The sequence below is a fragment of the Chinchilla lanigera genome, unplaced genomic scaffold (genome assembly GCF_000276665.1).
Source record: "Chinchilla lanigera isolate Chin_1 unplaced genomic scaffold, ChiLan1.0 scaffold00024, whole genome shotgun sequence".
NCBI classification, from domain to species: Eukaryota; Metazoa; Chordata; class Mammalia; order Rodentia; family Chinchillidae; genus Chinchilla; species Chinchilla lanigera.
In genome coordinates, this window is record NW_004955425.1 from 5,186,232 (window position 1) to 5,200,348 (window position 14,117).

The 14,117-nt window shown below is 42.9% G+C and overlaps 1 protein-coding gene across 1 annotated transcript in view; it reads right to left on the reverse strand.

Annotated features, from left to right (window-relative positions):
• Positions 1–14,117, reverse strand: part of Papss2 (3'-phosphoadenosine 5'-phosphosulfate synthase 2) — a gene marked incomplete at its 5' end in the record, with an annotated part of 72,849 nt that continues 58,732 nt past the window's right edge. The window contains 4 exon segments of the mRNA XM_005385890.2: positions 1–1,862; positions 2,472–2,701; positions 3,946–4,214; positions 5,711–5,846. Coding sequence (XP_005385947.1) covers positions 1,721–1,862; positions 2,472–2,701; positions 3,946–4,214; positions 5,711–5,846 — 777 coding nt within the window. The 3' untranslated portion in view covers positions 1–1,720.

Below are 14,117 nucleotides of genomic sequence, written 5' to 3' on the forward strand. Positions count from 1 at the left end.
TTTATTTTGAGAAATTTATTAAAGTAAGGGCAAGCATCAGTTGTACACAGAAATAGTCATTGCATCAAATCATAGTAGAACAGAAGAGCAGTTGTAAATATATTTTTAAAAATACGTATGGCTAAGGCACGACATCCCGCCTGCTATTTCCAATAAATATGCTGCTTTTCAAGAGGCGATAGTGAGTACCTCTGTGAATGAATATTGGTACTAAAGGACACACTTTGTTGTGGCCATTCCGTGTAATTTATTCTCAGAACAATTATTAATTAGCTAAGACTAGCATTTTAAAAAGGATGAACAATATGAAACATATCACAATTTTCTCTTTCCAGTTTAGGTCCCCTTCCAGAGTGACATTATATATAAAAGGTGCTGTTTCTTCATACATTTGCTGGCAACAGTGAATTATGCATAACATACAAAGATTACCTCTCAGAAGGGAGAGGCATCTCAAGATTTCTCAGAACAGCTCAAGTCCTTGGAAAAGCATTTTCAGCTGCAGTAAAATATCAGGGAAGTTTAGAAAAATTCAGACATTTCTATAAGCAAGAAGACGGCTTTTTAAGAGGCCCATGACCCAGGAGCTTCAGCACCAGGGCCAAGAGGGCTGCGCACTCACTCGGGGCCGCCAGTACTTCCCAATGCGTTCGTGCTTTTGTTACGGTGTTCTGCAGCTCATGGAGCACTTTCGTGTGCACCTTAGTTCACCTCTAAGACGAAAGGTTTGAGTTCTGTATTTTTGCGGTCTTCCTGTTCTAGTACCTTCTAGCGGTCTCATGGTGTGGATTCTTTTTTTTTTTTTTTTTTTTTTTTTTTTTTTTATTTTTTTTCTGGTAGCAGGAATCGAACTCACGACCTTGCGCTTGCCAGGCAGGCACTGTGCCGCTGAGCTAAATCCCCAGCCCCATGGTGTGGATTCTTTATGGCAACAGTTGCTGCTGCTGCAGGGGAACAGGCCCGGACTGTCTAATATATAATGACCACAGCAAAGAGGGCAAAAAATAGCCTTCCTCAAGGTAGCAGGATTGTTTGATCCCTTGGAACAAATCCTTTCATTAAAACACTATTAAAAGTCACCATATTGGACTTATTTATAGAAGGCCCTGAAGACTTCTTACCAGACACTATAACTTTTTCATGGCAGGCTGCATAGATCTCTAAGATTAAATGAACATTATCACACATTTGGTTTCTCCAGTCAGGTCCTCAGCACTTCGGTGATTCGGCAGTAAGGCAGTATGTAGTTATGAGGTAAAAGATGACAGGAATTTTGATGTGACTCACATCTCATTTAGGTTGATGGGGGAGGGCAGTGTGCGGGAAAGAGGAGGAGTGCATCTATTCATTTTACTACTAGGATATGATATTCAGGTTGCAGGTTGGCAAGGTTAGGCTGGAAAATATGCTGCTGTAGTTGACATGTAAGTGGCTCAGGGTCAAAGATTTAAGAAACCTGGGACCTACCTGCACAGATGCAGTAGACAGTTTGCTGATTTCACTCTGAAATGTATAACAATGTTGCTTCCACTTGGTAAGATTTTTTTATCTTCATATGTATATGAAGTTGACTTTAAATTATAGGCACAATTTCTACCTCATAAAATACTAACTTTAAAATCAGTCACTTAGAAACAGCTGGATACAAAGCATCTAATCACAAAAATAGAAAAGGTAATCAAAGAGCACTTCAGGAAGAAACTTTGGAGCAAAAGAGCATCTAGTTGATCTTCTCCAGGGACCTGTAATAATCCGTCAGCACTTTCCATGCTTTGGGGGCCATGAAACCATCTGGGGGGTTCTCTCCTTCCCTGGCGAGCTTCCTCATCCGAGTTCCTGAGATGAAGTCGAACTCATTGTGCCTGTCACAGTATAGCAACAAAGAACTCAGTGTAGGCAAAGAACATCGTCTTAAGGATTCCTGGAGTTAGGTTATGAGGTTTTAGATCCACATTTTTTTCTGTAAAATCGTATGTCTTTCAAGATGGGCAGGAATTTGCAGGAGAAAAGGGAACGTTAGTTCCCTTTAGCAGCTATATAGTCAATATTTTCTTTGCACGTACTCTGTCACTGGAAGTAACTTCTCTTTTCGCCTACTTCCATGAACTCACAGCCCGGAAGGAAGTGTGCCACAGATACTCACTGAAATCTTTTGTGGTTGTTACTTCCTTTTGTTTAGTGCACGTTGAGAAGATATATATATATATATATATATTTTTGATACCCTGGGGCTATGCAAACACTGCCACTGAGATACATTCCCATTCCTAAAGGAAATATTATTGATCATCTTCTGTGTATAGGGGTCTGTGCTACATACAAAATGTATAAGACCAATTGTGACTCTCAAGAGACTGATTCCAATTGGGAGTATGTGGAAATACACTGGGGAGTTTTGTGAAGGACGAAAATTTTGCTCCTCATTCCAGCTGTAAAGATGTTGATTAGATAATTTTCTTCAAAAAACTTACCTTTCTGGATCATAGAAGTCCATGGCCTTTTTGGCTTTGTTGTAGGCAGCCACTCGGAATGGAACGATTTCCACAGAGGTGAGGCCTGGCGCCATGCTCAAGACCTTGCCTCCGTGAGTGGGTTCGTACAGGTCCTTCTTGGTCTCAGGGTGGGGCATTCCTGCGGGATCCCTGCCCACAATGTAGAAATTGGCACCTGCCATCATCCGGCACCTGCAGTGCCACTGGACCTAGGAAACATCACATAAGGGCCACGGTGAGCCAAGTCTGTGGGTTTGTGTTTACACAGACTAATTCTGCTTGAACAGTAATACAGTAACAGGTAGACTGAAAGTTGCAAGAAAGTCAGCAAGTCCTAGGGCTTCACAGTCTCTTCTTCAGACTTAGTTATGTTGCTTAGGGCGGGAGTTTAAAGGTACACTTTGTACGAATCCTCTTAGAGCTTGTGGTTATATTTCTTCATCTCCAGACAGGCTACCACACCAGAAATACTTAGCTTTTACTGCTCTACCATACTGATTATTTTTTAAATTTTCCATTCCCGCCCTACTCTGATATATCACAATTTAAATGAAATTACAAGTCCACACCTCATCTGACTGCCAGTAATGAGCTAATCACCTTTCATATTCAGACACTGATTCCATTCAACATGACACTTGCCTTAAAACTCAGAAATACAAAGGACGGAAAGGACAGCTAGGGGCCTGGGACTTCGACATGACTGAATAGAATTAATTCATTAGACTCAGTTTGGGTTATGCCAAAGGGTTAAGACCCTTTCCATTCATCATACTTCCTGGAAACTCCTTCAAACCCACTACTCTGCTAGTGCGGTGGGATAAAGAAAATCTATTTGATGGCCTCCTGTATTATGATGAAAGGGAGATCTCTATCTTTTAAAGACAGCGTCTCCTCTCGAACACAATCACAGGGCACTGTGAATGGAATAGAGCAGTGAAGTAAGCCTTTTAGAGACCCACGGCCCAAACTGCAAGCCATAACCCACTCATCACAAAGTGTGAACCCTGCAATTAAATCTGAATAGTGATGTTTTAGTTCAGAAAAAGCAACTGTTATCTACTACTCAGCTGCTGGGCAACTTGGCACGCATGCCAACAGTGAGGGCTCTGTGTATTGCTGTGGCACATGTGCCGTATGTTCGCCACCACTGGCATAGAGAAACTGGAACTAATGACATTGAATATTAGGTTAGATACAACTTGCCCTGCAACCCAGGTAAGCTTTGTGATCCATCTCATTACGTGTTAACCGCCATAGCCTCAGGTCCACATACAATAGGTTTGACTTGGATATTTCTAGCATTTTTTACCAATACAAAATGGAAGCATTAAATTGGATAAAAAAGAGAGAAAAATCTGCTCATGCAGAAGAAAGCGTCCCAGACTCTCATTCAGTCTAAAGTTTGAGCCTGCATCCTGAGTCTGACAGTACAGCTCAGGAAATTGCTCACCTCTGTGGGGCCAGCATATAGCATGGGAGATGGAAAGATGGCAACGATGGTGGACTTGGGATCCAGGACCCTCTCCTCGAGCACAGCTGCATGCTGCTTCATCCGCCAGTCCAGAGGCACATCGTCGTCCTTGGTCCAGCCCCCCAGAGGGTGCAGCAGGAGCACCGGGTGCTGGTAGCCCCTCTCCAGGAGCCGCCGGTGGGTGTCCTGCATCAACAGGGCATGGCCGTTGTGGACAGGATTGCGCAACTGGAACGCAAACACCGCATCTAGGAAAGAAAAGCCAAGGTCAGAGACACGCAGTGTTGTCTGTCCACAAGAACAGAGAAAAAAGATGACACGTTTATTGTTCTGGGTGTTCATTAAGCCCACTGGCTTCTAATGGTCAGCTGGAGAATATATGTGGGCCTTTGGGGATGTTAACACCACTGACCAATGCTAGCTCGCACTTGCAGGGTAAAGTACAGAGGCAGGAAGCTGAAACAGGATGAAAGCAGCTGTTTACAGATCTTTGCTGTAAACGAAGGTTTCGGGATGGTCAGCGTGAATCAGTTCCCTTGTGCTTCACTCTGGTCTTGGGTCACCAGGGGATGAAGAATCATGGGAGTGCTTTCTGGGGCCCCTAAACAGGACAACAGTCTACAGATATAAATCTCAAGATACAAAGCTTCACTTTAAAGAAATCTTTAAATCTTTTCTATTTAAATTGGGCATGGACACACTCCTGTAATCCCAGCACTCTGAGAGGCTGAGGCAGGAGGACCACAAGATCAAGCTTGGCGAAGGTAACTTAGTGAGACCTTGTCTCAAAATGAAAAATAGGGCCAAGCGTGGTGGCACATGCCTGTAATTTCAGCACTCAGGAGGCTGAGGCAGGGGGATCACCATGAGTTTGAGGCCAGCCTGGGCTACACAGTGAGTATAAAGCCAGCCTGAGCCTAGCAAGAGCCTGTCTCAAAAAGATAAATAAAGCAAACAAACAAAAAATAAAAAAATAAAAAGGTCTGGGGATGCAGCGCAGTACAGAGCCCCTGGGTGCAATCCCTAGTATGGTAAAAACAAAAAACCACTGCTCCACTTGGTGATGAACTCCTGAGAGCTTTAATCTTCTTCTGATTTTGAAGTATAATTCGTATATATTTACTACAGAAAACTTGGAGAATACATCAAATCCCAAGATAGAACATGAAAATCACCAGTATTGCTATCACTACATTATCTCTCTTTCAAATATATAAAGAATGAAAAATCTTCCCTTTCTGCTCATCCCAACTCCTTCCCCAAGAGGTAGCTTCTGTCTTTTGCGGTTTGGTGCACAAGCTACTACAGACTTTTATTTAGTTTTCCAAAATATGATTTCAGCTGGGCATGGTGGCGCATGCCTATAATCCCAGCACTCAGGAGACTGAAGCAGGAGGATCCTCGTGAGTTCGAGACCAGCCTGGGCTACAAAGCGAGCTCAAGGCCAGCCTGAACTGCAGAGTGAGACCCTGTCTCAAAAACACCAAAAAACAAACAAAATATGATTTTACTATCCATATTGTTCTGTGCATTGCTTTTCACTTAATAAATACCTTTAGGTGTCTTTCTGTGTCTGTATTTATAACTGCTGCATATGTTCCAGGATATGAATGTAGTATAACTTTAAACTGTTTATATCAGAGATATAACAATAGATGTTTTCATTTCTAAAAAAATACTGATTCACATCCTTAATTCTTTAATCAGAGAGTATTGATGAACGCCCTCCAGGCAGCCTGCATACCAGCATTCATTTCTCTACATTTCTGTTTGAGCTCCAGGGGCGTCAGGCGGTACTGGTCCAGCCCATCGTTCCACCTTATTCTCTCCAGTACCCGAAGGTCTCCGCCAACCAGCCAGTCTCCACTTTCCATCACCATCTGGGAAGAATGTGATTAACATTGGTAACGAATCACATGATTTCTGTTTTATCTGAAAATTTCTCTCTTCCTTTCCCACCGGTCTCGGGTTACTGTTGAGGAACTGCCTTCAGTTCTTCCACATTTCTAGCCCCACATTCCTCAAACTTTTGGTCTCTTGACTTCTGTATGTTCTTAAAAATTACTGAGACCCCCCCAAGAGGTTTTGTTTAATGTAAGTTATATCTATAATTATTTTCACACTAAAGATTACAATGGGGACTATTTTAAAACTTGTTAATTTATTCAAAATGACATTAATGTCTATTACCCATTAACATAAATAAATTTTTTTAGTGCAAAAAGTACATTCCTACTCCTCCTCCCCCAAATAGGTAGAGCATGGTTTACCTGCTTGCAAATCTGACACTAGAAGACAGCTGGATTTTCATACCTACTTCTGCATTTAATCTATGACAGTATCTTGTTTTGGCTGAAGTAGGTAAAGAAAACCAAACTACAGAGGGGTAGTTGAAAAAGGAAAGATTTCAATAACCTTTTTATATAATTTTTCTTAAATACTACACCAAAATACAATGCGTGCTAGTCTCCTAAATGCAAGCTGTACCGAAACCTGAAACTTACGCATAGTGAGACTTCAAGGCTAATCACTGGGAAGTAATATTCTCAGTTGTCTTTGTAGAAATGAAAGGACTTTGTTCATTTTGAAAAAAATACTTGCTGAATAGCCAAGTCTAAATAACCATGCATCGCCATCCACTCTTTCAAGTAAAAATGAAATTTCATGGAGGGGGAAATGTGGCTAGCTTTGCTCCAGCTCAATGACACAAGTACTTTATATATATATATGTATATATATACTTTTCAAGCACATCAATGTGGACTCCTTCTTTTGTAGCAGGATATGAAAAAGACATGAACTCAAGGATCAAGATAACTTTTTTACAGCTTTATCAAGAATCCTTCTCCAGTGAAGTTGGCATTTTTCTTTTTCTTTTTTTTTTTTTGGTTTTTCTCCGGTACCGGGAACCGAACTCACGACCTTGCGTTTGCCAGGCAGGCGCTTTGCCGCTGAGCTAAATCCCCAGCCCCTGAAGTTGGCATTTTTCTTACTACAAGTTTCTAGTGTTGAGAGGAAAGTGGCCACACAGAGTTATTTCTCATATCTCAGGTCAAAGGTGCCGCAGTCTTACTCACCCTTACTTTTTATACTGGCTGTGTAAAGGTCAAGAGAGTGAAAAATGCAAATAATGTCTTAGTATCATTAGCATAGTTTCAAGCATGGAGAGTCTCTGGATAGGTCATAGGTTCTTACAAGGTTTCTGTGATCCATCTTCTGGAATGGCTGCTAGCACATTCCTAACATAGTCTAATGTATCTTAGATCTTATGAATCGGGACTCCAAATAGAGGACTTGGGGAAAAATTCAGACAAGTTAGTTTTCTACCAGTTAATTATTTTGGGGCACAGTTTCTATTAAAATTCTCAAAAAGCCAGGCATGGTGGCGCACACCTGTAATCCCAGCACTTGGGAGGCTGAGGCAGGAAGATCATTGCTAGTTCAAGGCCAGCCTGGGCTACAAAGTGAGCTCAAGGTCAGCCTGAACTGCATAGCGAGACCCTGTCTCAAAGAGACCAAAATAAATAAATAAATAAACAAAATTCTCAAAAGATACAGCCTTCTTTACTTATATCTACTTTAAAATAAAAAAATCTCCAAAGAGTACCAAAATCCACACCTATTAGCTAATCCTGTTTTTCTCAAATGATCTTGGTATGTGTGGAAGATTATCTTCGACACATGTATCGGGGAAACTAGATTCTCACATTGAAAAGAATAAAGCTAGACTCTTCTTACATCATATGGAAAAGTTAACTCCAAGTAGATTAAAGATATAAATATAGGATCTTAAAACTATAAAACTCTTATGAAAAAATATACGGGTAGGGCCAGGGATAGAGCTCAGTGGTACAGCACCTGCCTGGCAAGTGTGAGGTCCTCAGTTTGGATCCTGGTACCAAAACAAAACATATAGGGGTAAAAGATCCATGACATTGACTTGTGAATATGGCCCCAAAGCACAGGCAACAAAAGCAAAAATAGACAAATGGGACTACTTCAAATCTTAAAGCATGTATGTATGAAAAGACACAGTCTACAGAATGAAAAGGCAACCTATCAAGTGGGAGAAAGTATTTGCAAATCATAAGATCTGGTAAGGGTCTAATATCCAGAACATAACGTACTCTGATAGTTCAATGACAAATCACCTGATTTAAAAATTGGCAAAGGATTTGAATGGACATACAGTGGAACCTCACTTCACAAACTTAATTCTCTCCACGATTCTGGGCACAAATCAAACGATGAGAACTGAATCAAATTTCCCCATAAAGTCAACGTTGAACCTAATCATTGAATTTGATTCAGTTCTTGTCTAATTCTGTTTGTGACTATTACAAGAAAAATGCAATCCCAAACCCCAGTGAGGTTTCTCACACTCATTAGGGTGCTATTATCAAAACACAGGAGATAGCAAGTATTGGCAAGGGTGTGGAGAAATTGGAACCTTTGTGCGTTGGGACAGTGAAAGGCGCAGCCATTATGGAAAACAATATGGAGGTTCTTGAAAAAAAATTGAAAATAGAACCGCCATATGACCCAGTAGTCCTACTTCTGGCTGGGGGTGGTGGTGCATGCCTGTGATGCCAGCACTAAGCAGACTGAGGCAGGAAGATTGGCACACGTTTGAGGCCAACCTGGGCTACACAGTGAGTTCAAGACCAGCCTGAACTACATAGTGAGACCCTGTCTCCAAAGACAAAAGAGAGAGAGAGATTTGCTCACCCATGTTCCTAGCACCTATTGGCAATAGCTAAGAGACGGAAATGAACCAAATGTCCATCAACAGCTGAATGGATAAATAAAAGGTGGCGCAGAAAACACTGGCATGTCATTCAGTCTTTAAAAGGGAAACCCCATCAAATGCTACAACAAGGATGTACCTTGAGCAGATATATTGAGATAAGTCAGCCACAAACAAATACTGCATAATTCCATTTGTGTGAGGACAGTGCGGCCCCATGAGCTGTGAATGCAGAAGAGGGAGGAAGCGTGAGCGAGAGGAAGCTGACGGATTCCGAACACCTGGTACAAAGGCCCGAAGAACTAGCAATGAAACTTTGGCTCGGCTTCCCCCAGCATGGCTCGAATGCAGGGTTCACAGTGACCTGCAGCCAGAGGGGCTGAGGAAGTGGGAGGCTGGGAGAGTGGTGCCTTGTAACAGAGGGTGTTACCTCTCCCAGTGACACTTGACAATAGCTGCAGAAAGCTGTGATTGTCACAGCTGGTGCAGGTATGTGTTTTATTGGCATCTAGTGTGTGGAGACCACCGGTGCCTCTACTTATCCTACACTGCACAGGAAAGCCCCGGAATAAAGAATTATCTAGGCCAAAATGTCAATCATGCTGAGGTTGAGGAACCCAGGGCAGACACAGGGAAGTTGTGCAAAGGATTTGGTTTTGTGTTTATGGCCCCCTTTCTAAACTCTTGCTCAGGCAAATTACTGGACAAGGATGTTTTCAAATACCCACATGCATACATAACTTTGTCCTCATCACTTACAGTTAGACCACAGATAATTTTGAAAGCGTAAGACCCCCCCACCCGTCCTTGCCAGGGTGCAGTTACTCATTGTGGACGCTAGGGGTCCGCCCTACACTGTGTTGCTGGGTCTATTGGTGAAGGCAGCGCCACACCAACTTCCTCACCACCGAGCCTGAAAGCAAGTTCGTTTGAAAAGCAACGTTGAAACTCTGCTTGTGACATTTCCGAGATGGAGAGAAACAGCTTTGCAAGGGCAGCTCTCTCTCCTAGGTGTTCTGCCTGTCCCCAGAGCTACGTCCAGCTATCAAGAACGAGGGTAAGTCCTTCCTGCCACGGGCAGAAGGGCCACTCCCTGGGGATTTATAGAACTGGATGCAGCGGGAGGAATGAGGAACAGACTTAGGGAGTCTGGTGGAGCAGAGAAAGAGGAATTGGGTCTGGAATCACAGACAACAAGAATGCAAAGAGAGGAGACAACGAACTCAAACGGAGCATGAAGACGGAAGGAAGCTACAGTAAACCGGACAGGCTTAGGCGAGGGGAGGGGAGGAAGCAATCTTGAAAGAAGGAAGGAATGCACAAATTGATGGAGGAGGGGAGGAACTCAGAATGAAGAAAGAGGAGAGAAGGGCAAGCAGCCCAAATGGGGTGCGGGGAACAGTAGGTTCAGAGAAGAGATTAACAAAAATAAAACTAAAAAACTAACACACCACAAGTGAAGCATACACATTCATTTCTGTGACATCTGTCATAGTCATGGAGCTTTATGGTACCTGGAGATGATGTAGATTTCATGTCATTATTTTCAGGTGAGAAGATAGTTTTAGAGAGGAAGTGGCAGAGGTCAGGTGCATAGTTGTTCTACCAAAGCCGGGACCCAAGTCCAGGACTCATGAAAACCACCCTCTTCCCTTTGCACCTCCTCTCTCATCAGGCCCCCTGCCCCGTGCTGATATTTCAGCATCACCCTCAGCACTACCTGTCCCAGGTGTGGACGGGACAAGTACTCAGCGCTCTGGGAAGTCACAGAAGGGCATTTAGTCATGCTTATGGGTCAGGGGGTTAGGGCTGAGTTCTGAAAGGAGGGAAAAAGGAATAAGGTGAAGAGGTGGAAGTGGAAGGAACAGCGCCCTAAGTGAGGGCTGAGCGTATGCAAAAGTAAGACAGAGATGACTTAATCGCCAGTTCTGAAATGACTAGAGGGGGAAATGCGTAGTGGTTAAAGGCTAAGAGGTAAACCGTGTCTTTGCTAAAATGTTCCCAAACAGCAGCTGGTCACTTCACTCCGGATGACGGGGTCATAGATTAGAGGGAATAAGAGGGAAGAAATGAAACGACATGACCCAAGTTGGGACAGAAGACGAGTGAAAAGTTAAGTAATACCTGGGCAGCAGAATTGTCAGAACGTGGTGATTGTATCAACAAGCGAAGACAGAGTGAGCATGACAGCCTGGCTTTGGTGACAGGCTGCCGTGTGGATGGCGGGGCTACTGGTGAGACAGAGGACCCAAGCGGCTGAGCAGGAATGGGTAGAGATTGAAAGTGCTGACTGGATGTTGAGTCAGGTGGTTTGAGAATTACGTTATTTATCTGATCATTTTCTTTCCTGATCATAATCGTATAGATTTGGAGCTTATCTTTTCCTAGTGATCCAAGAACAAGAGCCTTCCATCATGCCAGCTCAGATACTTCTACCCTTAGAGTCGAACGTATCCATTCACATGACTTGCACAGGGAGCTCTGATGGGATCTTAGGTGACTCTTTCTCTTCCTCTTGCCTCTCAATGTAGGTCAGCAGTTGGAGTCGGAGTATGTTAGTGTCAAAACATATCAGGTGGAGCCACATGGGAAACAGCTCCAAAAACTTCTCTAATGAAGTGGTTCTCATAGTCAATTATGGGGAGCTTTAAAACTTGCAGACTCAGACTGTCCAAGTTCTGTTGCTTCACTGAACTCCAGGTGTTTCTGCTTCTTCACTGTGGAGCTAAAGGGTTCAAAACCTCATCCCTGCCCCTCACGGAAGTCACATTTTACTCTCTTAGTTTCTACATCTGTAAAGCAGGGAGTAATGTTTCTACCTACTTGTGAACAAGAGCACTGTGAGAAGTGATTACTGCTTGGAAAAGCTTTGAGAGCCGTGGATGAAAGGAGTAGGGTTCGTCCAAGCACTATATAATTTTTCAAGTCTCCTCTGCTCCTCCTCATGATTACATCTGAGATGATATCACAGGGGCAGTGACTCAAAAGCGAGTCCTTGAGCAGACGGTTAAGCGCCATCAGTGAGGAGCGGGGGACAGAGGCAGACAGGAACTCGGCAACTGTGACCGCTTTCTGCAGATACTGTTCCCAGGGCCACGAGGAAATACAAGGAGGCCCGTGATTACTTCTGAGAGCAGCAACTTTTGGAAGGCTGTGGGTTCTAAAAAACTTCCACTAAAGCCTGACTTTGAGTTTCAGGGTGCTAAAAAACCCAAAATGAAGAGTCCTATTCCCAATAAAACTCGTATGTTCTCTGGTACATGCACCTTCAACAACGAAAATGCAGCGGGTGGAGTAAGTGGCTTTCTCCAGCTGTCCATGGCCCATTTCTCACCATCAGCTCACTGGAGCTTCACAGCATCCCTCCAACGCTCTGATGGCACAGAGTCACTGGTGGTACTGTCAAAGTCACGAGTCATGCCATCACTCTCCTGACTCAGTCATTCCACATTTAATGACTGAGTTCTGGTCCTGTGACAAGGTTGTTAAATGAGTTGGTCACTAGATGAGGAATTGGGGGCTGGGGATTTAGCTCAGCGGCAAAAGCGCCTTCCTGGCAAGCGCAAGGTCGTGAGTTCGGTTCCCGGTACCGGAGAAAAACCAAAAAAAAAAACAAAAACCAAAAAAAAAAACTAGATGAGGAATTGTATATACTAGGTACATTACAATATTCAGAACAAAGAAATAATCAAAGGAAACTCCAACTTGATGACTTTGCTTTTATTTGCATAACTCTTACATGCAGTACTGTAATGTATGACAACATAAAACTATAGTACTGTACTGTGGCAAGAACTACACGCAGCAAGAATTATTGTACAATCAGCAAGTACAGTTACAGTACAATCAGCAAGAATTATAGTTCTGGCTGGGCATAGTGACATATACCTGTAATCTCAGCACTTGGGAGGCTGAGGTAAGAGGATCCCTGTGAGTTTAGGGTCAGCCTGGGCTACACAGTGAGTTCAAGGCCAGCTTGAACTATATAGTGAGACTTTGTCTTGAAAAACCAAACCAAAAACCCAACAATAAAAAAGAATTCCAGTAATGTATACACAAGGTGTACTGTACGGAAAAAAGACATTGAGGCTCTATAAACAAAATGTACAGAACTATACAAAGAAAAAAAAGAGAGAGCTTGTAAGTCAGAGGGGTAGGTAGTAAGCCTCAAACTTGTTAAGCAGGTAGGTCATTAAGTGAGGAATATTTGTACTAAGAATAGACTCTAATTACTGACCTACACAGCAGGCCAAGATGAAGAGAAAGAAGTGATCACTTAAGAGCTTTGGTGCAAGTCATGTGGTTGTGTAAGTTAGACTCGAAGTGGAGAAATATCCGAGGTGGCACAATGAAAGGCTGTTATTCTTTGGGTCACTAAAAGAAGATAAAATCCCAAACTCATATGATTATGACCAAGAAAAACATGATCAGAGATATAACTGAAGCCAAAAACATATTTCTCAGCTTTGAGCCACTATCCAGTGATTTCAAGGGCTGTCTGACAAACCTAGAAAACTGAACAGTTGACTTTATCTGGATTCACATTAAGACCAAGGCGCTTATTTTGAGTGAGATAACTGTGGCTAACTGAACTCTAGGTTCAGATTAAGGTGGTGTCAGAGGTCTTTCCTTTCTTGGAACATTTCACAACTGAAAAGCAAACAAACAAAAGCGTAATTTTCTGTGGGACTCATGAGCTGGAAAAAACCTTAGTCTGATTTTGAGTCTGTTCCCTGTGTTTGTCACTGAAGAAGCTGAGGTGAAGGAGATGACAAGCCTTATCCACCACAGGCTGGCGAGGGGCTCCTGGGCCCTGAGTTGCTTTCAGTAATACTTGTGAACTTGCTGAGAGTTAGACCAAGCGGGACGTTTGCGAAGTCAAACCAGTAGTATATGTGTATTTTCATTCCCACTCTAATTCCCTTCTCTTGGATTAAGAACAGTTTTTGATACAATTTCACATATTTCCTTAGAGGAAATGAACCATAGGTAGTGATCCCGTAATATCCCCTCCTGTACCATCACCAAGAGCAGCTCAAGCTGCAAAGCAATCTGAGGACGTTTACTCTGTTTGACCAGTAAGGAGGATAGACCCTAAATGAACAGTTTTTGTGTTTTTTTAGACAGAGTCTCACTATGTAGCTTAGGTTGGACTTGAACATACTATGTAGCACAGGCTGCCCTCCAACTTTCCATCCTCCCAAGTAGCTGGGATTCCAGGCATGCGCCACCATGCCTGGCTGAATGCACTTTTCATTGTTGAAAATATCCTTATGAAAGTGTAGTATCTTTTCTCTGGGAATTCAGGCACTATCCGTGCTCATGTTTGTCTTCTGAAAATATGTCACTGACTACTGTCTTGATACAGAGCATGAACTCCTAGTTGGCTTTGCAGTGGCTCCTT